The 26,935-nt window shown below is 38.9% G+C and overlaps 2 protein-coding genes across 23 annotated transcripts in view; one reads left to right on the forward strand and one right to left on the reverse strand.

Moving 5' to 3' along the window:
• The first annotated feature begins 3,951 nt into the window (after positions 1–3,951).
• cd8a (CD8a molecule) lies at positions 3,952–7,910 on the forward strand. The gene is made up of 6 exons (XM_084927846.1): positions 3,952–4,214; positions 4,329–4,649; positions 4,748–4,846; positions 4,950–5,060; positions 5,222–5,261; positions 5,687–7,910. Exons 1-6 carry the CDS (start codon positions 4,166–4,168, stop codon positions 5,736–5,738), a joined length of 672 nt encoding a protein of 223 aa, XP_084783972.1. The 5' UTR covers positions 3,952–4,165; the 3' UTR covers positions 5,739–7,910.
• cast (calpastatin) overlaps positions 6,483–26,935 on the reverse strand; it is a 31,471-nt gene continuing 11,018 nt past the window's right edge. For 6 of the 22 annotated variants that reach the window (XM_084927828.1, XM_084927823.1, XM_084927830.1 and 3 more), the window contains 34 exons: positions 21,155–21,223; positions 18,279–18,392; positions 17,357–17,467; positions 16,620–16,766; positions 16,216–16,260; positions 16,031–16,132; positions 15,829–15,909; positions 15,147–15,185; positions 14,399–14,482; positions 14,142–14,213; positions 13,941–14,045; positions 13,630–13,752; positions 13,452–13,556; positions 13,217–13,333; positions 12,888–12,998; positions 12,741–12,809; positions 12,477–12,593; positions 12,245–12,349; positions 12,034–12,150; positions 11,810–11,908; positions 11,535–11,648; positions 11,273–11,347; positions 11,043–11,147; positions 10,710–10,826; positions 10,468–10,578; positions 10,274–10,381; positions 10,071–10,175; positions 9,882–9,974; positions 9,404–9,448; positions 9,172–9,309; positions 8,703–8,789; positions 8,403–8,432; positions 8,024–8,130; positions 6,483–7,924 (listed from right to left, as the gene is read on the reverse strand). In XM_084927828.1, coding sequence (XP_084783954.1) covers positions 8,032–8,130; positions 8,403–8,432; positions 8,703–8,789; positions 9,172–9,309; positions 9,404–9,448; positions 9,882–9,974; positions 10,071–10,175; positions 10,274–10,381; positions 10,468–10,578; positions 10,710–10,826; positions 11,043–11,147; positions 11,273–11,347; positions 11,535–11,648; positions 11,810–11,908; positions 12,034–12,150; positions 12,245–12,349; positions 12,477–12,593; positions 12,741–12,809; positions 12,888–12,998; positions 13,217–13,333; positions 13,452–13,556; positions 13,630–13,752; positions 13,941–14,045; positions 14,142–14,213; positions 14,399–14,482; positions 15,147–15,185; positions 15,829–15,909; positions 16,031–16,132; positions 16,216–16,260; positions 16,620–16,766; positions 17,357–17,467; positions 18,279–18,392; positions 21,155–21,223 — 3,159 coding nt within the window. In that variant the 3' untranslated portion in view covers positions 6,483–7,924; positions 8,024–8,031. The other 16 variants (XM_084927839.1, XM_084927842.1, XM_084927843.1 and 13 more) reach the window with 9 other exon arrangements.

The raw sequence follows: 26,935 nt of genomic DNA on the forward strand, positions 1-26,935 counted from the left end.
ATAGATTTATTTTAAACATTGAGACACAGTTGAAACTAAATGCTCACAGATATGATGAACCGTAAACATTATTTTTCTGTTATTTTTCAGTTTTCTGATGTCTCCTTCATTTGTTTCCTGTAATAGTAGAGTCAAATCAGACATACATTTTTTACATTTACTTTTTAAAAAAACAAAACAAACTTGTTTGCAAATGATAATGTTTGTATAATGTTTGGCCTGCAAAATAACAATGTCTTTGTGAAGTCTTGTAAACGTCCATTCATCCATCCATTTTCTTCCGGTTATCTGAAAATACACACGATTAATTTTTTGGATTAAATTATTTTTTTGGGGGGGTGGGGTGGGGGGCAGCATAAATCATGGAAAACAAGTGCTTACATCCCAAAAAAGGGAATTTAATCCAGTACTTTTCTTCTTAAATATTGAAACTGCCATAAACTATAACAGCGTGCAATTTTTAATCTAATGATATGGCAGTGCTATATACTCAACTGTTTGTGGTGAAATCCATAACTATTATCTCATGTTACGTCTTGCTACAGATACAAAATACATAAAAGCCACATATTTATATATTATTTAATTAAATATAGGTAATATGCACATTGGAGACACAATTAGGATAAACTAAAATTGAAACTGCAGTTTTCTAATACAGACCATCTTGAGATATCAATATTAAGTACAGTTTCATGCATGTAATAAGAGTCAATACACAGAAAAATTGAGCTTTATCCTTTCATATCGTCTGTAGAGACACGTATGTACAGAAAGTGTTGTGCACTATTTTCAAAACTCTATTGAAAAGTGCAACAAACAAAATTATTCCAAGCTCTTTAGTAAGAAGACACGTACACGTATTATTTCCAATTTGTCACATTTGTATAAACTATTTCAGCTTCCTTAGCAAAAATCCCAAACAGTATATGTAAATATATCACGTCTTCAGATGGAGAAACATTTTATATGTAAAATGGCCTGAGTGTAAATTTAGCCCATTCAGGACAAATTTGTGCTGCTTGTAAAAAGCACATTAACTGCTTGAAAGCAGTTTTACAGTGTAGACCTTTTTGAGATATCAGTATCAAGGAGATGTAACTTCTTACTTTGCAATATTTAGACAGTTTACTTAGCAAAAGCCAACAAAGTAAAGGAAAATGAAAGTCGTAACAGGAAGCATTATCCACAAATTATGAAAAAAATTCTGACCAAATCACTTTAACTTTGAAGTCTTTTAGAGCGCTCCATTTCTACTTACTCCAATCCTCTTGATGCTCTTGGTTTCCACTTTACTCCTTTTTCTATAATGCTTGAAACCAGACCAGCCAGTTGAGCAGCAGAGCAATGATAACTGAGCCAAAGTGAACAAAAAAATACTATTCAAATGTGTTTACTGGTAATGAAGGTGGCATTTTCAGAACACAAGGATATTCAGCATTATTGTGCTGAGTACCTTTTTTTTTTCACTGGCTTCCCCTGGTCACCCACCACATAATCACACACACACACGCTCAGGTTTCAGGTTGGAGATCCCCTGTGTGACTAAGATAGGGAAGCCCATGCAGGTGTGTTTGTGAGTGACTCAACCCTGAAACAGAGAGATGGAAAGGTGAAGTGGGCTAATTGTGTGCTTTTTGACTGGGTCTTCCCTTTGATACAATGCATCAACAGAATCCCCTATGCTGAAAACAATGCAAGACTGAAACTTGATTTAATTTGTAATAAATATAAAAGTGACTTATTGAAAGAAAAAATAGGGTCAATGACAATCTGAATTTCGAGGAATTATTGTAACAGTTGAAAGAAAGACAAAAAAGACAGACAGAAAGAAAGAAAGACGCTAAATGAGATTAAAAAAACCAAACAAAACTGCGTCCTCTTGTTACTCTCACTCCCCCCTCTTTTTCATTCTTTCTGTTTCCTCCCACCCATGGAACAGATCACCCACAAAAGCGCAAAATGTCAGCACTCAGTGCCCATTACCAAATTGCTGCATTTATTTTCCAGCACTGAACCGGAAAAAGGGCTTCGAGTTGCGCCATAGCAGCTGTTGCTCTACTCAGTTTATCTGAAGGGGGTTTCACTTCCGTACAGCTCTTAGACAACATTTCACTTGAAATGATACAAGCTGTAACACTTTATGATTGCTACGTTCTTCTTTCCTTTTGCTAGAGTTGTTAGCTCAATATAGCTTTATAAACTGTGAATAAAACTGATAAGATTTAAACTGAAGCAGGTAGGAACACTCTTTGAAATGAATATTCTAGAAATTTAATGAATTCAAATTCCTGTCTTTTCCCATAATGAAAATTGTAGTATCTTTTGTTAGCTCACAAGCGGTTTCCTTTAAATTTTCAGTCCCCCAAGTTCCCCAAGACCGAAAAAAAAGACCTGATAGCCATTATATTTAAGAATGACTTCATGCTGTTGCTCATGCACAGCATAACAAAACAATAAAAACATTTTAAAAAAAATGTTACTTTGTTCATTTTTCACAAGATTAAAATCATGCGCTGTACCCTCCATCCAATAGAAGAAGTACTTGTATGAATATGTGTGAATGGATGAAAGAGGCAAGTTATATAAAGCGCTCTGAGTGCTCAAGAAGAGTAGAAAAGCACTACGAACCAGTCCATTTATCATTCAGACCAATGTCACTGAACATATTTTCCATTACTTGTTTCAGCAGGTGTACCACTGTAATAAAATGAATTATTCAGGTTTGACTAATACTTCAAATTATTTTACATAAGTTTGTGTCTTTGCTCAGAAGTATGTCTTGATGGATGCTTAATCATTCAGGTAAATAAATCCCAAAAAGTTGATTCTGTTCATCTGGACTGGGCTGTGAGTTGATCAGATCCTGACCTCACAGCCCATTGTTCATTCAGGGGGCTAGTTTCAGTTATTGTGCAAAGGTACTGTTTATAAGGTTGGGGAAACCTGCAGTCAATTGGGTGACGAAACGTTTCTCCCACTTAAAACGCTACGTCCAGATGAACAGAATCAGCTTTTTGGGACGCTCAGAAGTATGTTTTGTGATTTTGTTCAAGGATTCAGTGCACCGACAGCAACATGGCGCTAAGTCATTTTGCTGCCATCTAATGGTGTAAATATCGGTCTTGTGGAAGCGTTGTAACACTGCGCAATCGCATGCCTAACATTGGATTTTAGGGGTGTTTGCCTGTGCAATAGAGTACTTTTAAATAATTTGGAACAATGAAAATATTGGAAATTGTCATAAATTAATTGAGTATAAAGGTAAAAATCTTAAATCTTAAATATAACATTCACAGTGATTATAAATTGAAGAGGACAACAATCTTTATCCAGAACTTGAGAAGATGGGAAATCACTAAAGTGATTATTAGTTTATATAATAATAGTATATTTGATTTTTTTTTAATTAATTTATTGACGTTATATTTGTGTTATATCTTGTGCTTGTTACAGTTTCAAGGCTTTTTGCCCGTATTTCAGAACATGGTGATGTTAAAAACTGGGGTGTAAGATGTAAGATAATGTGAAGTCTTAGAAAAGGCCTCTGAGAGACCCTGATGCTTTCTGTTTTACTCTTAACCAAACTGTTATATTTCTCTAAACTAGTTTAATCTGAGAGATTAAAATATAGCAATGTTTGCAATCTTTGAATGTTTAAATTTCAGCAATCATTCACCAAAGGCAGGTCAAATTCAAATTACATAGCAATGCCAAAGTGACTGTTAGGAGTTCATGATGAAACTTCAACAAAGAAAAGTTTGGTATAATGCACCATTTAATTTGTGCAGAATTGGTGTAGAGTTGCGTGAACTATGTTCGTTGTGCATCGTTTTCACTTCCTATCTCATCCATTTTCAGCCTACATACTGCGCACTGCTACATTTGTGTGCCAATAGTTTGTGGATGAAGTAGTGATGTTCAATGCTTCAAACCAGAGGTAGAGGAGTGAAGTGCAGATTGGGTGGGTTACAAACATTGTGCAGACCACGATCGTGTTGCAGGAGGTCTCTGCAAGACTCTGCTGCAATGGTCCCATTTGACAGAGCAGAAAAGAAGGTTACAGCTGGGGCGGGGTTTAATATCATGCTGAATTATCTCCCAGCAGACTTCAATAAACACGAAAAGGACGTGTTTAGCTCCTATTCTCGTCTGCAAGATTAAAATGGACCAAAAATGGCTTCTGATTCTGGTGATTGTGGTGTCATGTCAGAGTAAGTTGAACTTAATTATTAAGTATTATCTGATTTGGTTTTTTTTTGTTTATTGTGTATTGTTCGCAGACACAGAATGTTTTTTTTCTTCTCTCATTTTATAAAATCTTTTAGAATTCACTTCAGGGACTTTCAAAGACCAAAGAGCAAAGGAAGGGGATAGGATTCATATCAGCTGTACACCTAAAGACACAACGGGGGCCAGCATGATTGTCTGGTTTCGAGTTCTAAGCAATCACATGGAATTCATTGGGTCTTTCAGCAAAATTGGCATAAAAAAGGCCTCAGCAACAAACTTCGATGAGCTCTACACTTACACAAATAATCGTCTATCACTGAAGTCCTTCAAAAAAAACGACGCTGGCCTATATGGCTGTGCGTCACTTATCCAAGGTAATACACTGGTGTTTGGAGACATAACACAAATATCTGCAGGTAAGTTATGTTTCTTTGTTTGGTTTAATTTATTGTTTTGTTTATTGTTTTAGTAGGTTTACACATAACTTTAACTTCTTCTTTCTTTTTTTTTTTAGATAAAACTGAAGATAAAACTGAAGCACCACCAACATGCACCACCAAACCGAGTGTGCCCAAAATTGTAACCTGTGATTGTGAAGGCAAGACAGCAGGAGGCAAGTGTTCAAAATCACAGTGATGTGTTATAACATTTATCATATTCATGTTTAAAATTCTGTGAGTAGAAAAAGTTGGTAAACAAGGATGGTTCATTTTCAGAAGGGGAGTCCAGTTCTGCTTTTAATTGTAGTCCAATAATCCTGGGAGCTCTTGCTGGTGGCTGTGGCCTTTTTCTTCTGCTCCTCATCGTCACCATATTGTACTGCAATCGTAAGTGCATCTTCAATATGAAATCTACATGATCTTCATGTGCATAAAATTTGGAACTGAATAATATATAAAATTCTGTCATTTTCTGCACTTGGAAAGCTGAAAACTATTGTAAAATCTATATTTTCACCCCAAGTTTAAATAATTTCAATTGCATGTAGAGATAAGGACACGGAGATGCCCACACCATCACAAAAGAAGGTAAGTTATTCCTTTATTTATTTTTTTAAATTTAACATTATTGTTCCATTTTAGTCTAGGAATACACTCCATGAATAAATGAGGAATACTTAGGTTATTAGTCCAACATCAGGAACCACACCCAGGCAGCAAAATGACATTTTAGACTTTTTTTTGTTAATATTGTTCAGTGATTTTCTTTCTTCTTATTTTCATTAATATTTTATTTTTGAAAAAAACTTATTATATAATATTAATATTCAAATAACAAAATTAAATACCATATATCCATAGTATATTATGATTGTTGTTGAATGTGTTTTTTCTCCCTATTTCCAATTACACTTGCAAACAGTCCCTTTTTACATTAAAAAAGACAAATGTTACTAATTATTATTTGTATTAATCATCTAAATTTACATCTCTTTTTTTCTTTTAAAATGTAGACCTCGAACGGCACCTCCTGCAAAAGAAGTGATGCCCGGCAGATATGTTTAATCTAAATGGTGAAATTTCAGACACTTCTTTTTTTCTTTAACGCTATTGCTGCATCTTCTCATCCTATTTGCTAAAGTCAGCCTAGAACATTTTCTTTGTTTGTGAAAATATGAGATGGTTTTAAAGTGGTTGTGTATTCAGCGCATAAATGGAAAGCCTTTTATTGCCAACACTGAGTTATAATTTTCATGTGGCTTGATGGCTAACAACACTGTTTTGTCACAGGTAGATTGAACCCTTTTAATGATAATTGTGTGGTTTAAAGAGTTTATTTTGCAAATCCACATCAATTCTTATGGTTACGGGTACGGCTGAAGATGATCCTGAGAAGAATTCATTTTGTTTCTGAACTGTGAGCAATAATTGTATATAATTCTTTTGAATTTAAATATTTTGTATTTAATTTTTTGGGAAGTTTTAAAAGCAATAACAGTGTGCTTTTGTTTTGCATTCTGCACACACTATTTGAATTGCTGCACTCGCATTTAGTCATCAAAACAATTTAAAGCAGATTTTTTTTATGGCTTGTTTAAAATTACACTTACTCGAAAAGCATTTGATTTTATTCATTCACATGTTTTTAAGACTGTAGAGTAATACTGAAAAGAACAAATATGGCACGTTCTTTTGTTTTTGCTTTTAATCGTTGTACATCCTCAAAAAAAAAAAAAATTCTCGTTTCTATTTTCAACATAAAACGCTGTACAAAATAAAATTAAAAAAATAAAACCACTCAGACAAGCATTCCTTCTTCAATGAACTGTATTTGACTTTATTAGATTTTATTTTTCCACACATCAAACCCACTCATTTGGATTCCCATCAGTCATTCAGGGTCTTGGCACAAAAGTAGATTTGAGCAAAAGACATTTGTTTTTTTAAGCCCCCCCCCCCCCTTGAGTCTAAAGGAAGTGGGGTGCTACAACTGTAAGCAGAGCGCAAAACCACAAGTCAAGAGCGGATAAAAAAAAATTCTTTCATAGGAGATTACACTCCCACACACTTTAATACATACACATTTCCCCTTGCACCTTTACAAACACATTGTTTGTTCACCTTTCCTACAATATTTAGTTATTTTCTCCAGCATATTAAGTCAGTTAATGTTATCTTTTGTTTCTCTTTTAAGGTACAATAATAATAAAATGATACTGCATGATTTATTTATGTATTTATTTTTTTCAATTTAGTTAGCATTTCCCCTTATACATCTCATATCTTGGCTTAACTCTACAAAAAAAGGGTGGAATTATAGTGACTAACTTTACAATTGAAAGCAGTAGCCCTTTGTAAATTACAGTGTTGTGTTACGTAGAGCAAAACTCTTTTACAGCTGACAAACAACGGCAGTTTACAAAGCTTGTAAACATCCTGCTTCAATAAGTGCACTTTTGAACGTCTTTTTTTTCCTTTCTGCAAACCCAAACACACAGAAAAAGACCTTCTACTTGACAGATATTGCTCTGTTTAAAGAGAGGCATTTGCAAAAAGCTCTCCAATACAGAATTAATTAGAACACCTCCTGGGAAATCCACATATTCAATAATGTAAACTATGTATTGTTTAAAATATAAGCGAACTAAGCTGTACACTAGTGTCTTATGTAATGGTGTCCAATCACGATAGAAAAACTTTTTGTGTGTGTGTACATCTGGATTGCACAAAACTTCCCGGTGCCATACACCTACTCCATACTGCTCTCACACAAGTTGACAGTCTCCACTGCTCCAACTAATGTCACAACACCAGCAGGTTTAGGTCACCGGTGTTGTAATAGAAGTGTTTTGCTGGAGGAAAAAGAAAAAAACGAAACAAAAAAACCCCACCTGTCAACTGTGATGTACATGCGTGATTCTTGGCACCCAAAAAAGTTTTCCCACAGTTTCACTTCTTTCATTTCCATCCAGTTTTTAAAAGTCTCTTTTATATTCTCTAAAAAAACCCCAAAAAACCCAAAACAAAACTTCTTATCTTTGAACTGTAAAGCAGATAGGTGTTTAAGTATGCGTGCATGTCCGTTTGTGCTTCTATGTGTGTGCATTGCGTAAATGTTATGGGTATGTGTAGGTTTTTTCTTGACTCCAATATACATTCTTAACAATTTACAAAAATAGAATCGTTATCCAGAGAGCAGCTCCCTCACCGATGCATCCATGTGGCCTGGAGGACAGATTTAAAGCGACAACCTGTAACAAGTGATATTCAGCAGTCAGTTTAAAGACTTGACATCTATCCTCCTAATATTCAGGGTTTTTTTTAACTCACTTAAATATGACAAATCTTACCATGTGACCTAGCTCTTGGCTCCCTTCTTTGTAGAAGTTGGCACAACGTCTGAGCTTCTCTGAGCTGATAGCTGGTCAGGAGCAGCTGGTTCCTCTGCTTGTTGTTTCTGATGTTTTTAACAAATAAGTATTAAAAATGATAAAGAAGAATTCATGCCTTTGCAGTATTACAGGCTGAAATCAACATCAGGCAAAGCAGCGTGAGGAGCGTGAGCAGCTTGTCACATGCCACTATGTGGAGGCCCCTGCAGAAATTAGAATTCAATAACTGCTTCTGCTGTGAGACTTTGGCTCAGTTATAAGTGCACAGAGCCAGTGTGTCAGATACGTTGCTTATTCAGCCTAAATTAGGTCTTCATGCAGCAGACGATTTGCTTACTTTAGATTTTGACTTTGACTTGCTCTTTCCCTGTAACAAAATCGACACCTTGATTAGGCTCTACAACTCACACTGCTCCATGACGTAGTGAGCACCGACACAGTAACAGCTAGTAAGGAAACCTATAGGGGGCGCCATGTACCAATGAGAAATAAATGTTCTGCAATCATTCTTCTGAAGTGCAGTTTAGTCAGAAGCGTTTTTCTTAGAAGCTTCCAAGAAAAAGATGTACATTTGGTCCTATTTCTTATAGTAAAGTGTAATATTTAAACACTTCTAAATGGTCATATAGATTTTTACCTTTGGTTTGTCTGTTTTAGATTTGCCTTTTACTGCATCTGGAAGCAGGGTATCAGACAGGGACTCCAGAACAGGACCAGCCATCGGCTAGAAAAGCAAGAATAAATAAATAACAGTTAATAAACTCAAGAAGATCATAAGAAAGCATTTTCTAGAAGTGGTTTCAGGTACAAAGATGGTATAAAACAACTAAGTAAGGACCATTTTTAACACTGTAAGTAATCATCAGTGATAGTCGCAATCACAGCCTATTAGGTGGCTCTCCCTGGTATGAGCTCATTGTTCCTTTTTCAGGATGAGCAAGTAATCTATTGTGAAAGCAAAGATTAGGACTATGGTCGTCACCAACTGTGAGTCAAACCTCACAACGCTCAGTTAAGGTGAGACAGACACATGTCTCACACCTTGATGGAGTTTAGCTAATATTAGCCAGAAGGAGTAGAAATGATAGGTTTTATTTCTCCACTACCTTCAGAGGAGCTGAGTCCAGCACAGGAGGTTCCAACTTTGTTGTGGCAGCACACGAGGTGACCGGTGCATCAGGCTTGGGAGCATCAGAGAAGTCACTGGACAGCATTTCTAAGGCTGTTGTGTCATCCATACTCTTCTACAGAGTGTTAAAAAGGGAATGCTTTATTGTCATCTTTCACATATATCATTAATGTTTATTTTATTTTAGAAATATTGTGTGAGGAACTGACCTCCTTGGGGATGGTGGCAGCTTTTTTCTTTGCTTCTTTCATTTTCTTTAAAATGAAATTCATGAAGTTTAGACTCTCAAAAAAGCAACAAATGCTATACTACACTTTATAAATGTCCCTGTCACATGTTGCAGTCTTCAGTAGTGTATGGATGGACTAGTGGACTAATAACAAGATTATATAATGTAAAAGACTTCTGTTTTCACAATATTACATACCGACTGAAAAATACAGTTAAATGAATGAATAGTGTCCCTGATCATGTTTTGTATTGTTATTAGTTCACAATATTTAATGTAATTCTCATTACCCAACCCAGCTTGCAGCTGACTATCAAGAGGAAGAACAATCTATATGTTCACATCTTTAAAGTAGGAAAGTTGTACTGAGTAAATGCATGGATTGGTAGAGTAATTGATGGACTGCTAAGTAAATGTACTTCACTTTTAGGATCTCATTTCAAAGGCTGTCAGGTTACCTTACGGTCTTCCTCAGTGGGTCGATACTCTGGTGGTAGTGTGTCATCTCTCTCTCCCATTTTAATAAGCTTCTCCTCAGCAATCGTTTTCTCCTGCAACAACAAGGCAAATCAAAACAGCTGAAGTGGCATGCAGATTTTTTATTATTATTTTCAATTATTTCTATTATTTTAAACCATGCTGGCTACCTTGACGGGATCTTTAACAGGACCTGGGGCGGGCTGAGGAACAGGTTTGATATCCCCCAAGGTGTCTGACAGAGCATCAAGGGCATTGTCTGCTCCAGCTTCCAGCTGAATGTGCAAAAACCCCAGAAAAAAATATGATTTTGATGTAGCTGCAGATAGTTGTATAAAGAGTATAAGTAGATGAGAAACACTTGAGACTTTACCTGTGGCTTTGTTTGTGTAGGAATACGAGGTTTTGACTTCACTGCCGGTGCAGCGCTGGAGGCAACCAAGTCTCCGGCCAAGGACTTAAGAGCAGCGTCTGCGGAGGCCTGAGGGGGAGACAGAATACAATCCTATGCTTAAAATCGATAATACTCAACTTGAAATTAATACTATTGCTTTCCGTGATTGGTACCTGTGCAGGAGGAGCTGACGAGCAGACGACAGGAGCCTGGACAGCAGGAGCGGCTGAAGAGCTGAAGTCTCCAGACAAAATATCCAGAGCATCATCAGTATTTATCTTGGGCTGCAGGAGAAGATAAAGAGAGAAAATAAGCCGTTATTTTAATTACTAAATGTACATATTCTTCATGGCTTTTTATCCATTAATAAATATCTAACTTTTGTTGCTTAGAAATAGATTTGCCCTGGGCTCACCTCAGGTTTGGGAGCAGGCAGTTTTTTGAGATCTTCCTCTTTAAATCTGTAATCTGGAGGAAGTGTATCCTCCCTCTCTCCTACACGCACACCCTTCTCCTTTTTGACTTTGCCCTCCTGAAAAAGGGGGAAAAGGTGAATGACTGGCTGGTCCAGACACTCTGTTTCTCCTAAATACAGATTTTTTAAAAGGGCTCTAAACAGGACAAGTGTTTAAAAAAAACCAAATATGTGCATGAATAATTCAGTTGTACTGGTATACTATTACTGGAATAAAATATAAATATGTCACTCATAATAAAACAACACTATATGTTTTTGGGCACCACATACCGAGACAATATCCTCAGGTCTGAGTTTTGGAGACTCTGGCTTTGGTGCTTCTGTTGGCAGTGTTTCGCTGAGAGCACTGAGAGCATCCAGAGAGAAGGAGTCACCCTGAGGGGTGAGAGAAGAGGAACTTCATAGGCCAGTTTTAGACAAGGCATGTTATACAGCTCTGAATGATAAATGAAAAACTAAAGCCAAAAGAAATCAGAAGGCTTTTGATTCCTCACAGTTACCTTCTCAATTTTGGGCTTTGTCTGTTGTGCGCTTACATCGACTTTGTTAGGTTGTTCCACGGGACAGACTGTTTTCTGCAGAAACGCAGAGATGGAAAAAAGGAGTGAAAACAAAGACATGAATGTAAAATGCACAATGACAGCCATGGTGGCAAAAATAAAAACAAAATAATATTTATTTATTTGCTTGGCAGGGAAATCCTCTATGGAAGGAAAAAAAAATAGTTTATGCAAAAACCCGCATTCACACCAACAGGTTTACCTCTGGTGGCTTCTTTGATGGAGGAGGGACTGGTGCATGAACTCCAGAAGCCTCAGATGAAGCCACAAACTCTCCAGAGAGTACATCAACAGCTGACAAATCCCGTACTTTTTCCTGAAAAGCAGAGATAAGAGTTTGAAACAAAGCACTGAAACAATGCAGTTTTATATTTTGTGGAATTTTGTAGGGACTCCAAAAAAAAGATGAAGGCTTTTCATTTTTAGAGATACGTGCACTGTTTATGTGCAGGAACAAATAACTGATTCACAGTGTACCAGTTTAGGAGCTGCGAAGCAGACGACAGGAGGAGGAGCTGATAATAAACTGAAGTCTCCAGACAAAATGTCCAGAGCATCATCAGCGTCCATCTTGGGCTGCGGGAGGAGACAAAGTAAAGCTTAAATCAAGTTACTAAATGTTCAACAGTTGTAGATCTACGAGTTTCATAAGCTTAATGTGCTGAAGTTTAACCCATAAAGTAAATTTCCTTCAGTCTCACCTCGGATTTTGGAGGTGGCAGTTTTTTGGGGTCTTTATCTTTAAACCTGTAATCTGGTGGAAGAGTGTCGTCTCGCTCTCCTACACGTACACCCTCCTCCGCCTTCACTTTGCCCTCCTGTACATAGAGAAAGAGAACAAAATTACCTGGTGAAAAAAAAAAAGTTATCAAAAGCTGTGAATTTAATGCTAGGGTGTAGCTTCACTCTTACAGAGACGATATCTTTAGGTTTGAGTTTGGGGGATTCAGGTTTTGGTGCATCTGCTGGTAATGTGTCGCCCAGAGCACTGAGAGCATCCAGAGACATGGAGCCACCCTGAAGACAGAACAGGATTTATCAAACTATTAAAAATAAAATGTCTGTCTAAAGAATATGAAGTGAAACAAGAACAGGAAGAAGGGCAAAAAAGAAGAAAAATGACTCCAAACATCGTATGTCAAACCTTGTCGGTCTCTGGTTTGGCGTCCTTCCCAGCAGCAGGTTTGTGTCCTTGTGCTTTCTTCTCAGCAGAAGGAGCACCGGGCCCAGCCGCAGGAGGAGCTGCAGCTGATTCCACTTTCTACACCACACAACACAGATGGCAGTAAAGAAAAAGCCCAACTCAAAATAAATCTTGCTATTTCACTCAGTATATAACTTATGCCATGATGTACACTGTTATTTTACAGATCTCTTTAAAAAATGATTGTAAGAAGTTCTGCTGTACCTTAGCAGTAGTTGCTGAGAGTCCAGCCTCCACCTTGGCTTTCTTATCAGTGGGAGGAGCGGGAGATTTCTGCAGCAATCACAAAACACCATTAAAACTGGATATTAGATTTTATACAGTGGTGTCACTGATCGAGACAGAGCTTACCTGCACAGGAGCAGCTGAGGAGCAGACAGGAGCCTGGACAGCAGGAGCTGTTGAAGCAGTACTGAAGTCCCCAGACAAAATGTCCAGAGCATCATCAGCGTCCATCTTGGGCTGCAAGGGTCGGGTCGGGCAGATATGACGTAAAGAAAGAGAAGATATTTGACATTCTTCAAGATTCCTGATATTACCCTCATAAAATGTGATGTTATGTGCATACAAAGAAAACAAACCTATAAAATCTATAACTTTTTAAATATCAGTATCAACACTGGCCTCAAAAATCTATCATCAATGGAGCTCATCGTTAAATGAATTCACTCTGGGCTCACCTCGGGTTTTGGAGGAGGCAGTTTTTTGAGGTCTTCCTCTTTGAACCTGTAATTTGGAGGAAGCGTGTCCTCCCTCTCTCCTACACGTACACCCTTCTCGTTCTTCACTTTTCCCTCCTGTACAAAGTAAAGGGGACAAAGTGAGACATCGTCTAGCAATGAATCTTATGTGTAACTGAACTAAAGTGACTGCAGAGTTGCTGCTTAAGACAGTGCAGCTGTTTGTGCCTCTTACCGATACAATGTCCTGAGGTCTGACTTTGGGGGGTTCAGGTTTTGGTGCATCTTTTGGTAGTGTGTCACACAGAGCACCGAGAGCATCCAGAGACATGGAGTCACCCTGAAGAGAGAACATGGCGTTTATGACAAGCTAATGACACCCGTGTTGTTTAACCTCATCTCCTGCATCTCACCTCACTGGTCTTGGGCTTGGTGCCTGCTTTGGTATCCAATCCAGCCTTGACAGAGACATCGGGAGTGGTTTTATCCATCTTGGCTTTCTTATCAGCAGGAGCAGCCGCAGGAGATACTGCTTTCTACAAGAGCAAACAGACAAATGTTTTAGTTTTTACTGATCCATGCAGAATGACAATGCAACTTTAATCAGGTTTATTTTCAGTGTAGTAAAATTTTGGCTTTAACTTTAACAGCCATAAGAAATTTACTTATTAAAACATTTTAAGACAGAGCTAAGATCTGTAAGTAACCATTACAGTAAAAGTACCGTGCTGGAAGAAGAGAGTCCAGCCTCCAGTGAGAAGTCATCTGAGACTTTCTCCATCTTAGCTTTTTTATCAGCTGGAGGAACTGCTGCAGGAGTTTCAGCTTTCTGCAACAAAAGGGACAGCAGGGACAAAAAGGCATCAGCCTCTGCAGCCAGACTCTGCTGTAATGACACATCAGGGACTTAAAAATGACAATTTACCTTCACAGGAGGAGGTGCAAAGTTCGCAGGGCCAGCAGAAGAGGCACTTATAGTCTCAACATGTGCCTTTTGCTATTTATTTTATTGATGGAAAAAAAAAAAAAAAAAAAAAAACACAATGAGACTTTTTAGACCTTTAAGACAAAAATGATATTATTGGAGCCAATACAGTCTACAGCACAGGTGCCATACTAGGAGTGTGCAGCACATACATCAAATGGAAGTAGCAGCTAAGTGCTTCATGCTTAAAGACTGACCTCTTGTTTCTTGGGTCCAGGCTGACCAGTTGATTTAAAATCAGCTGAAAGGGAATCAAGGGCCGCGTCTGTGCTCAGTGGTTTCTGAAATGAAAAATACTGTGCGTTACACCAACCTAAAATAACTCAGTCAGAAAGAATTGCTCCAAAGTTCCACTAGAGGGCATGAGTGACCAAATCAAAAGGCAAAATAATGCAAACCAGACTTGTACCAACAGTGAAGGAAAAGTACAGACACACCCTTTACATTCCACAGACGCCAAAAACTCAAATACTCTCTCTAAAGAGATGCAGGTGACACAAATCGTGTTGACTCCACCAAAATATGACCAACACAAAATTGAAACCATTAAACTCACACAGGAAGAAAGAATAGAAAGACTTGGTGAGACACTGAACCAAAAAAGCTTCTTCCATGCCAGGAGGCCAAAGTGGGAGTCGGCTATGATGCAAATGTGGGTGTGTTAGTGAATGTGAGTAACTATGAACACATTCCTCGGTTTAACTGGTGTATCACTGTGCGCAATGTAAGTGTGCATGTGACAGGGCACATATATTTGTGAGTGTTTGGGTTTGGTCGGACAGGAGCCAACAAGCTCAAACGGAGAAGGTGGTTTCTTAGGACAACACCCAACACATTCTCCACCCAGGAATGGGTAGATTATACAGTGGAAACAGCACTTCCTGCGTGTGTGAGTTATCTGGACTACAAAGAACTGATAGCAGGAGTTTGAAAAGCTTTACTTACAGGGACATCCACAGGTTTAGCATCTGCAGGAGCTCGACCCTAGAAAGTATAAAGTAGTTTTACACTTGGTAAGAAAAATAAAATGGTGAAATCATTTAAGATCTGAAAAGGCCTTCTAATTCTAATTCTATGTAATAAACATGCCAGTAGTAATTGTTGATTGGTTTGGTTTGTCTGCTTCTTTTTGTTTAGCAGGATCATTTTTTAATACATTGCTGATCGATTTGCATGAAAATGTTACCAAAAAAGAAATGGAGCTTGGTTTTTCTTTAAAGCAATTACATTTTGGATGTAATCTGGATTTGAGATTTTGGTAAGATTTTATATTGCAAGGTCAAATTGGACATGTCCTGCCATAGCCTCAGGAATAGGAAAAGGCTAAGACATATCCTCTTGATTTTCACATGAAAATATCAGACTAATCTGGATCAAATATCCTTCCAGATGCAGGAGTCAGCCACTCTTGCTTCATACTAACAAGTTATCAGTCCTAAAGCTTTAATTTGGTGTCAAAGTCATGCCTGTAAAGCAACTTTGTCTAAAGAACATAAGCTAAAAGTGACAGTTTCCTATCAACATAAAGTAGTCCCTATGAATTTGTCAGTGAAGCACACAGAAGCAAAATTAAAGAGTGAGGTTGGGTAGAAAGTTTAGAAAGCAGTGGAAAGTGGTGCACACTGACCGTATTTTTGAATCTGTAGTCTGGAGGCAGTGTGTCGTCCCTTTCTCCACACTTCTGACCTTTCTCAGAGGTGATGTCATGCTGTGACACATGCATTACACGGTTACACACTAAAGGCCCATGCAGCTTGCTGCTCACTTTCTAAAGCACACACACACACACACTCCAACATGTATGCTTGCACACTGTGGCTATGCTATACCTCTTTGACCTCTGGCCCCGTGAACACAGGCTCTGGGCGAGCGAACGGATCAGTTGATGGTAGTATGTTGGCCAGCTCGTCAATTGCATCCACCGGAGGTGCCTGCGCATGCAACACAGCTCAGCACACAAGAGCAAGCGACATGCTTTTCAAAGGAAACTAGCACTGCTACATTACGTCTTTACCTGTTGGGCTCCTTTAGCTGCTGTGGATGTAACCTCCGCCTGAACCTGCAACACAGATCCAGAATCAGGCCACAGACCTTAACAACACAATATATCCATTGTGCTATTAGGAGTAAGGCATCATGAAATTATCAGCTATAAAAAAAAGAAATTCCAACTCTTTCTTAGTTAATTGCTTTAATGAAATGACTTTTCTTCTTTAGAATTTCCAGAAAAAAAAAAATGTTTGATGGGTGGGAAAAATTCCTGCTAGCCATGAGAACACCTCATCACAACATCCTCATTCATTCATTAAACACAGAGACCGAGAGGATGAATTGAATGCAAAATCATCACTGTGCAGAGTATACGGAGGGCAGAGTTGACACACAGCCTCTGCCATGTTTGGCTTCAGGAACATCTACCTTTGTTTGCGCTGATTTAGCTTCTTCCTTTTTGCCTTGCACAGACACATTTCCAGCCGCAGCTGTGCCTGCTGCAGCTGGCTTCGATGTTTTAGCAGGATCAACTTTAGGAACATCAGCTTTGACTGCTGTGGCAGCAGTGGCACTCTAAAATACAACAAGATTTGATTCTATTACAGGCCAAGTTCATGTCAAGTAAAACTGCAGATCTGCTACATACATGCAAAACACCCAAAGAAACAAATGAAAGACAGGAAGTCACTTGAGGAAAAGAAAGCCTCCACCAACTTCTTTCATCTAGAAGTGTTGTGCAATGAAACTGGGGTCAGAAGGGACATGAGTAAACTGTATGCCTCTCCTCTTCATTTGTTTTTTCTCACTGACTCGGAGTGATGATGCATGCGATGTTGCAAATGGACGGGTGTCGACTATGACGAAATGCAACAACGAGCGGAGGCATGCTGAGCAAAGAGCTGCAGTGTAAAGAATGAAAGTCCTTGTTCTTCAAAAAAAATAAAAAAATAAAAAAATCCGAAAAGGAATTCCAAGGCATTCCAAGAAACCCCTAAAGCTAATAAGGTATCTGGACAGTCTCAAGTAAGCACAACCCCAAAAAACCTGATAAGACTGCAAGGAAGAAAAAAGAAGAGCGAAAGGCAAGTAGGCCTTGAAAGATACACCCCAAGAGTCATGGAGGCAGTGAAGACTCAGAGTGGCATTAGTAGTCAGGCTTATACCTTAGCCGTGTCCTTAGGTGACTCTTTAGGGGCGGCCACAGAAGTGGCTGCTGCAGTGCCAGTAGTGGGAGGAATTGTAGGTGCGACTTTGGCTTGGGAGACAGGTGCAGTCTACAAACATGCCGCCAAATGATTACTCAAAAACACAAGGAAGCCAGTAGATGTACTGACACCGTGTTAGTGAAAACGAAGCAGAAGAAAATTTACACTGATCACTGGTCAGCTCAGTCACAGTTACCCAAAAGATTTCAAAATAATACGAGGGCTGAGACTGATGCCCGGTGATCAGTAAGGGTTCAGATGCTGGAGCTTTTTCATGCCTTAATCACCTTGAACTTTGAGGATTTATTTGCATTCATGAAATATTCAAATACCTCACACACAGTTCACAAAATTTCTAATAAAATAATACAAAAAACATTATCATTTAAAAGATTGTTGGATTAAAGCAAAGAAAAAGCACTAGCTAGAGTTTTGGCCATGATGGCATTACCTTAGCACCACTCGCCTCTGCAAACGACATGTCAATAAGAGTAGCACCGGCCAGCATAGTGTTAGTCTACAATCGAGAAGCATGTGTTTAAAGAAAGTGAAAAGAGACAGTTATTCTTTAAGTTAGTGTCACAGTTTGTGAGGAGCATTCATCCCATGCAGGTCATATCAGATCTTTTATGGAGGCACGGTGACAGTCCAGCTTCTGATGCAAGATGAGTGAACGGCCGTGCCAGAAAGACGTCGCAGACAGACAGGTAAGATGTTGCGTAACGGTGATGACCAAAGATGAAGCGCGTAAAGAGATGACTAGTGATGAGCACACATGAGGTGCTGAGGCCAAAAGAAAGAAGCAGAGATTCATGTTATGTCACGCCAAAGCGCTCAAAGCCTCCATCACTTTTATTCATACCCGCCAGAGTTTATCTACCTCTGGTTTGGCTTTAGGTGCCGCTTTCCCTGCTGTTGCAACATTAGAGCTTCCTCCTGTTGTCGTGGTAACCGCCCCAGGCTTTGTAGCCATTCCAGATCCCGATGTTGGCGTCTGCAATGCACCAGGTGAGGAGAAGTTGATCAACTGCAATTTCTTACAGCTCTCTGGATGCTAGAATTGCCTGTGTGCTTGGCTTTGCACATGAAAGCTAGTTAACTTTTCATCAAGAGAGCCACAGAGACTGTGAAACCTACTGTAATATATCTTAGCCTGATATCTTAAAATGACATCTTCTTGGTTACGCTTTAGGGTGGGGAGCAATTAGATATGTTGGTGATTGCAACAATACTCAGTTTCATAACGTAGCTCCGCACATCAGTTGGTAATGTGACTGTGGTTCCATGTTTTATACCTTCTATTGCTTAAAGGAAGGCATCACCAACTGATTTAAGCCAAAAGGACACATCCTCAGCAGAAATACTGATGCGAGTGCTAGCAAGCTGGCTAGCAGCATTATCGTTTCACGTGCTGTTGTATTGTTTGGCATTTATATGTGTTAAACTGTCATACTCACTGTAGAAGAATGTATTATTATGTGCAATCAGGGACTTAATAAGTTAAAAATGTTCACAAAATGCCATGGCTAGCATGACAATCCCGGTCAAATATGATTGTCATTTCAGGTAATTGCACAACTTGCAACACTGCTATGCCATTACGTGTACTACAGGGAATTGTGGTAACAAAAGTATCCAAAATGAGATGTAGTAAATCTTTCAGCCTTTTTTGCTTCCATTATAACCTGCTTTTTCTGCAAGTCATTAAACTTGCAGAAAAAGCAACACACAAGTAAGATTCCATATTTGTAAGGTTAATAGGTGAACATTATAGTTGTGTTTTTATGTGACAAGAAACTGGCTAATAGTAATTACCATACATTCTGCAGGGACATGTTTTTTTATAGCACAGTACATTATCTTTCCCATTGCACATGGACACTGAAACATAAGCAGTTGTACTTTACTGTGGCAAAGCAAAAAGAAGGAAGCAGGGCAATGAGATACTTACAGTGAAGGTTAATGACTGAGTAATATAAGCTCAGTGTGTGAATAGGTCTAAAATAAAACCATGTAATTCTCTCACTTCTAAATATCTGACTAAACCTTATCTCTACAAGCCGGGCACCAAACTATACACCGTCTAAGCCCCGCTGCTGAAAGATGTGTGAAAACAATTCAGGCTGGCACTATGGCTCTGTTCAAACATTATTTGTATGTAAGTAAAAGAGATAAATGACAGGCAATGGAGTGTACTATTACTTTGAAAAAAATAGTCATTAAAAGTGTTTAATGAAGTACACGTTATATAAAATACAGTTATGGTCAGAAGTTTACGTACACTCATCATAAGCATAAATATTGTGGTCATTTCAGGTTTTTAAATGTTTGGGGTTTTTTTTACTTTTCTTCTTCAAGGGTGCAATGATTGCACAGCATACATCTTTAAAAACTTAAAACAAGTATTGGGTGAACACATTTTGATTTATTTTGGATTTTCTCTAATCCACAGAACTGAAAGTACACATAGTGGCTTAAATATGTAGATTAATTTGCCTTTTAATCGGTGCAGAATGTTCTACAAAATCTTAACTTTACAAGGTCAATGCCTTTTGACTTCTTGTTATTGATCATGATTGAGTATAACTGGTAGTTTGACAGCACTCACTCACAGCACCAATACCCAGAAAAATGGGAAAGTCCAAGGAACACAGTGAAGGTCTAAGGAGGAGGATTGTAGATTTACACAAACTGAAAAAATGCAGTTTCCAAGATCATCAGTTCAAACAACTGTACATAAGTTTGATCGGATATGTCACTACTTTGTCATGTTGTGGAAGAAGACTCAAACTGTCACCTCCCGATGAAAGGGAATGGAGCAGGATGTTAAGGAACAACCTGTGAACCAACAGGCTCAAGCCTGCCTTCAGCTGGAAACTGCTGTGACACCAGTGTTATTGTCCACGGTGACGTGAAATTTTTGTAGTTGTCATGGACAAGCTAAATGCCTTCATTTATTATAAATGAGACTATGAGACAAAGATGAACTATTTGGCCACAAGAGGTATGTTTGGAGGAGTAACCGCTTTCCTAAAATACTATATCTGCTGTTGAGCATGGTCCTGAAGCAACACACTCCAGAGCTGTTATGGTGCCGGTGGTATTGGTACATTGCATGAAGTAATAATAAAGAATTTAACTTAACCTCAAGTCAACAGCTAGAAGATTGACACAATTGTTGTTTGGAATGAATAAGACAAGTTAACATTAAGCTTCTCAAATGGTCTCTCCAAAGCACCCACCTCATCCCAATTCTTCTTTTTTTTTAAAGTCATTAAATATATGTGCTGTGCAATCATGCGAACCTGGAAACCGTTTACCTACAAAATGCTGATGTTTGCAACATTTTTTCTACCAATAGAGTTCATATACATGCTAATATAGTTACATTCCACTTAATTTATGAGTTCCTGATTGAAATACTGATGAAGTCTTTTAACATTTCCATTAGTCTTCCCTGGAGAATATTCCAGTCAGCATTCAAGCAGCAAAGTTTGACAACCTTGGTTTGCGAGCAGCATTAATGGGTTAAACAGGGTGTTACCTGCCTTGAGTTTGAAGGAAGGAAAAGGAAAATGTTCTTTTTGCTATTAATCAAAGAGCTGTGCTGGAACAGGAAAGAAAGTAACAATGCTAGAACAACAGAAAATGCTGGGGGGTCAGGGGTCAAATTGGCAGTCAATAAATGAGTTTCTTTTGACAGACTGAGGGAGGAGGAGAAGAAGTTAAACAGCATTACAGGGGAATGTCTAATACCTCGAACTGTGCAGGCTTTCCAGTAGAGACCTGAGCTGCCGGTTTGGGTGTTGTCTGGCTGGACTGCGACTGCAGAGAGAAAGAGACAGAAGTCAAATATGTGCAGGGAACACAAGAAACCACCCAGCAACATGTTGATTTCACAACAGCAATATTTTTGGAAAACAAAACATTCCAGAAGACTTATTTCTGGATAAAGCTGAAATCATAATCGTTACAGGTTCAGGTCAATACAGTCTCCTTTTCAAGTTGAAAACAAACATGGGGAGAAATGCAGGACTGTAAACTGCTCACAAACACACCCATCACACAGCAGTCAGAAGTGTTTGATTCAAGTCCTACATTCCTGATTGTGGGGTGGGACTGTTTGACAGCAGTGCGTCAACGAGACTGTCGTCTGTGGTCACCTTAGAAACTGACAACAAGAATGTAGGATTCACAAGTTCATCTCCAGCCAGTGGCATCCAGTGCAAGCTGAACGCTAACATAGCTCACATTTTTCTGCTTAAGGAACCATGGAGAGATTGGCCTTTGACTCCCGTGGCTGAAGACATGCAGCCAGTACTCACACACATGCATACTGGATGGAAGTCATATTTGTTCTGCACTGCACTTCTTCACATAGAAACAATTAGTCACACTGTATCACTGATGCTTTGATCTTTGTCTTAAATTTCCCATAGTTGAGCTGTAATAAAACAATCTATAGAAGCCGTGTTACAACGCATGGGATATTATTACTTTTTATCATGTGTACTAATCAAAGCAAACTTTCCTGGAATTATAGTTGCAGGACCCATGGTTTATCTGTGGGTGCACGGCAGTAGTTTATCATTTAAAACTGTCATCTGAAATATTGATCAGTTATTAGCCTGTTTTTTTACAGTACTGGAAATCCTTCTGCAAGGTGGAATGTCATAAAGATCATTGTTCTTAATACATTTGAGAGAAATATACAGGCCTTTAGAAGCAAATAATGTTTCATTTTGTTTTGTTTTTTTAAACTGCAAAAATGTACAAGAAGTAAAGCCTTACACTACTACTCAGTTTGCCCCAGTAAAAACATGTGACCTTTATCTGGATATGGATCGCGCGTCAATGAAAAGGTGTTACTGCAAGCAGAATGCACTGGGATCGGAATCTGACCCGATCAGCCCATTTGGAGATGGACTCTGTAAAGCCAACTCTCGGGGTCATCTAAATCGCACTCTTTGCGTTTACTCGCACAGGCTCCAGAAAGCTACAGGTAATATATCAGCACAACCTCGAAACGTAGAGCCGAGACAGTAGCACTGCTCCCCTGGACTGTTTTTCCTGTTTGTGCAGTCATTAAATGTGATGCTCATCCAGACGCTTTGATTCTACCTGTAATAAGCTTCACAATATTGTGAAGATTGTGAATGCAAATACTGAGTAGATCCCTTAGTATTGCAAAAAAAGAGTGCTTTTAGTCTAAAATATGCAACCGTGTACAAAAATAAACTTCCTTTTGTTAACAATTATACATGTTGCGCACGTAGTCCAGTATTTTGGAAGCATATACTGATCTCCAGGTGGAGCACAGTTTGCTGCAGAGCCCAGCCCAGCTCTTTTGAAGGTGTTGTGAATACAGAGCAGTGAACCTCCACCCTGTTTAATACTGCTGTTCGTTTCACATTCAGCTCCATATATTGTATGCAGTTGTATCATTGTAGACTCAGACCCAGCCCAGCCTGTTGGCGAGCATTACTGGGTTTTTTTCCCATTTGTTCATAATAATAATAATAATAATAATAATAATAATAGTAATAATCATAATAAAAGAATAAGAGAAGTGTACAGAAGTGCAAGTATCCATAACAGATTAACAGATACAATTCTGTGGGGAAAACCCCCAACTATCTTCCAGTTATTATGCTACTTCTAATCACACGTAAGCTTCTGAGCGAGTTAACCAGCTATGCGTCCTCTTTTACAGCTACACAGGTAGGATGGAGGTAAAGCACATATGTATGCTTATGAATGACAGTCAAGGTAAATAACATACAGAGACAGAGGACATGTGAATCATCTGCATTTGGTGAACTCTGAGTTAGTAATGATTGCACCTCGGCATAATCAATGATTTCCTCACGCGCTCAAATAGTCACACGGGCTCACAAAGTCATAATCCAGGTCGTGGTTAGCACACACAAGTCACATGCCTTCTGCCTTTCACACTTTTCAGATATGAACCGACAGCTTTAAGAGTCAACTTCACATTATTTAGATCGAGAATAAAAAGGAAGTGGCACAGAGGAGGAAGTGAGGTCACAAGCAGCCAAGGGGAAGTTGTGTTGATCCCGTTACCACTGTAAATACTGAACGTTGCCAAGTTACTTAAATAACCAAGAAACAGATGAGCTGTACTGCATGATGTGTCAGGCGCATTTTGCTGCATGTGAGACAACAACTCCACAAGCTTGGATTTTCATGACAAAATGATAAAAGTAGCATTGGATATTTGAAGCCTTGTATTCTCATGGCAGTGATCTGTTCTGGAAGCAGAATTTGCAAACATCTATAGGAGCACAAGAGATTGCTGAAAACTTCTAGAACTAATAGAGACACACTCAAGCCATTCTAGTGGCGCTAGCTTTTATTTAGTTTTTTTAATTTGCCTGCGGTGTTTGATTCAACACAGGAATAATTTAAAGAAACAGTGAAAAGCACCTCTAATTCCATTTGATTAAAGATGTTTAGGCAATCACAGTATTGACTTCCCCCTTCTTATCTACAAAAGGTATTTTGATGTGTCATCAGAGTAATCATACTGACCACATGAATGACATCATTACTTCATCAAAACTTTCTTTTGCAGAAGCGTACTTTATGGCAAACCCTATAACAGATTTGTGAGTTACAACAAAGAGTAACACTATACAGATCAGAACAAATGACATATTTCCATATCACTGTATAAATTAGAATCATGTCCATGCGCTTTTGCATTTACCTCATGAGGGATTCTCTGTTGAAACTATTCTTCAAAACCACACGCAAACAGGTGACTCATCACCACTGCAAAACTCCGACAACACCGACAGATGCCACTTGACAAAGGCCAGGAAGCACGACCCGCTTTTATAATTGTACAGTAGGCAAACAGACAGAGCTCTTAGTTCATTTCCAATCCATTAAAAGAAGCAATACACTGAAACATTAAGTAGTAAATAGTTGAGCTCATCAGTATGTTTACAGTGTCAGTATCAGACGATCTTGAAAACATTTATTAAAGAGATAAAAAGAAATATCCTCTTAAAGGAAGCCAACACTGGGAGATGCTACAAAAGAAAGAAAGAAAGAAAGGATTTCTATTGTAAAATAAAAATGAACAAAGATGATGAGGGCAGAAAGCTGCACTACGGTTAGGAATCAGAAAGGTTAAAAAAATATCATCACCTTTAACTCAAATTTTAAAAAAAACATGAAGCATGAAACATTTTGTGGATTAGTCCTACTCACTGATTTAGGTAAATTAAAAACAAATGTTTGTGTGTAACCTCTGTGTTCACCTGAGACCAACCCAAACTCTCAGGAAGTCTGTAGTGACTCCAGACTTCTGCATTCCTACATTCCTCATGACTACGGCAGCAGCAGATGCACACTGCAAGTACACGTACACTCATTAGGTACTGGGTTAAACCCACTTTCGACTTTAAAACTGCCCTAATTTTTCACGCCATTGACTCAAAGAGCTGGAGTTTTTCCCTTTTAAATTTTGGTGCATATTGACATGATAGAATCAATATTGTTTCAGAACCTCTTGACAAAGAAAACCCAAGTGTGTTCACTCACATTCGACAACGAGTGGGGGGAAAGGACCACTTTCTTGGTTAACACAAACCACAACGCACCACAGAAAGAAAGGAAGTAGCAACAAGTCTTCCCACAGAGCAGACACATTTGGATCAAACATAGTACACACAGTTGTTTTCTACAGACCAGGTGTTCCATAAATGTCATGAGCCGTGCTTGACGTGGTTTATAGCAGGTGCTGAGTCTTCCAGATGTGCTCGGTATTTGGTCGACCTGTGGCTCATTTGTAGCTGCCTTATGGTGCCATGAGGTCAGGCGGTGTCAAATGTGGCCCAAACACGATTGCAGATGCTGGCCACATTTTTTCTGGGTTATAGTTTCAGAATCATTTTTTGGGAGGAATTTACTCATTTTACCAAACAACCGGAAGAGGCCAAACATCCACTCTTAGGAAATCTCTGCCTTCTTGATAAAGGCCATATTGTATTGATCTGAGTATATATTGGACTGTGTGAAAGTAAAGTGAAGTTGATGGAGGTGAGTTATAAGCTGTATACGTGGAGCATACTGCACAGCAAAACTTAAAAGGTCCAAATGATCAATAGTGCCTTTATCAGAAGATGCACTCAATAGTAGAACTGACAGTATACAAGATGTCACTTGCCATTCTGTCCAACCTTAAGTTTGGGGGGGGGGGGGCGTGTCATAGAAATGATGCAGGGTTCCAAATTTAGTCGAAGCGTGGAAAAGACTCAATAGTTAGCATGGATGTGCTTTGCAAAGGACATATTGATTTTGTCAGACACATACAGTACATACAGTAGACTGGGATTCGGTGCAGTTGTAGTCTGAAACACAACAGCGCATATAAAGATCGTGATATGTGGGCATATGTTGTTGAATCATTTATTCCATGTAAGACACATGACGTATGCAAACACTGACATGTCGTGCATGTCCATAGATAGAGCCACTGGGTAAGCAGCGAGGACACTGCCTGACGTAGTTGATAACGGGACACCAGTAACATCATGGTCATTCTGAGAGAGCTAGACGCAGTGCTTGGCATAGTTTAAGTGAGTGTGTCCAAAATAGATGCAGCACTTTAGATCTACACCATTTCTGTCACATGACTTGGGCCAGCAGTGACAGTGTGGCAAGGGCGGCGCACTGCCATCTGAAACCAACAGGTTTTGGTAGTCTTTCACTTTAGCACGACAGGAAACTGCCTGTCAGCTTGAGGTTTATTGCTCAAGTCTTTGTCTGCTGTCAGATATGAATGATAGAAAAACACACGCAGGCATGAAACGCCAAGACTGCACTCCATATTGTGCATTTGTCACTGGTCAAGGAACAATGCAGTACATATATCCAGGCCCTACCAAACAACAGGGACTGAAGCAGTAGCTTTGCCCTCTTATGAAAACTGATGACTAATGCTGGCCCCACCCAACACACCACAGACACGCATATGTGAAAATGGCTGGAAACGACTCCTCAGCTTTCTGGTTTAAAATAGCACTGGCAACTTGTGGAAAAAGGTCAATAATGATAAGTGGCTCACGTCTGACCAGTGGTGGAAATGACGAAAGCTGCAGTCAGCTGCGTAACAAGGAAAGAAAGTGGAGCAATAGTGTGAAAGTTAAGCGCTTCAGTTTTAGCACAGAGCTGCAGCAGGAGGAGCATTATTGCTGGAGGGCAGATTTCAAGAGAGCTGGGTGAAATCAGGAGTAATGGCGTTGACTAAACATACTTTAAAAGGCAACCTGTTCTGATGAGGTGGTGACGCATTTAACTGTCACATCAGGCGAGGACAAGAAACAGGACAACCATGGCAAAATTACAACTGCAGCCAAACAAATTCCTAATCATACAAGACAAACAAACCAACCCTTGTGCTTCAGTGTTTGTACTGCATTTTCCCATCAGGATTATTGTATCACACGTTTACAGTGAGAAAAACCAGTATGGAGAGCACAAAAAGATGATATAAAGCCATAAAGA

Source organism: Perissodus microlepis, chromosome 5, assembly GCF_051167445.1.
Source record: "Perissodus microlepis isolate ML-2025 ecotype Zambia chromosome 5, ASM5116744v1, whole genome shotgun sequence".
Classification (NCBI taxonomy): domain Eukaryota; kingdom Metazoa; phylum Chordata; class Actinopteri; order Cichliformes; family Cichlidae; genus Perissodus; species Perissodus microlepis.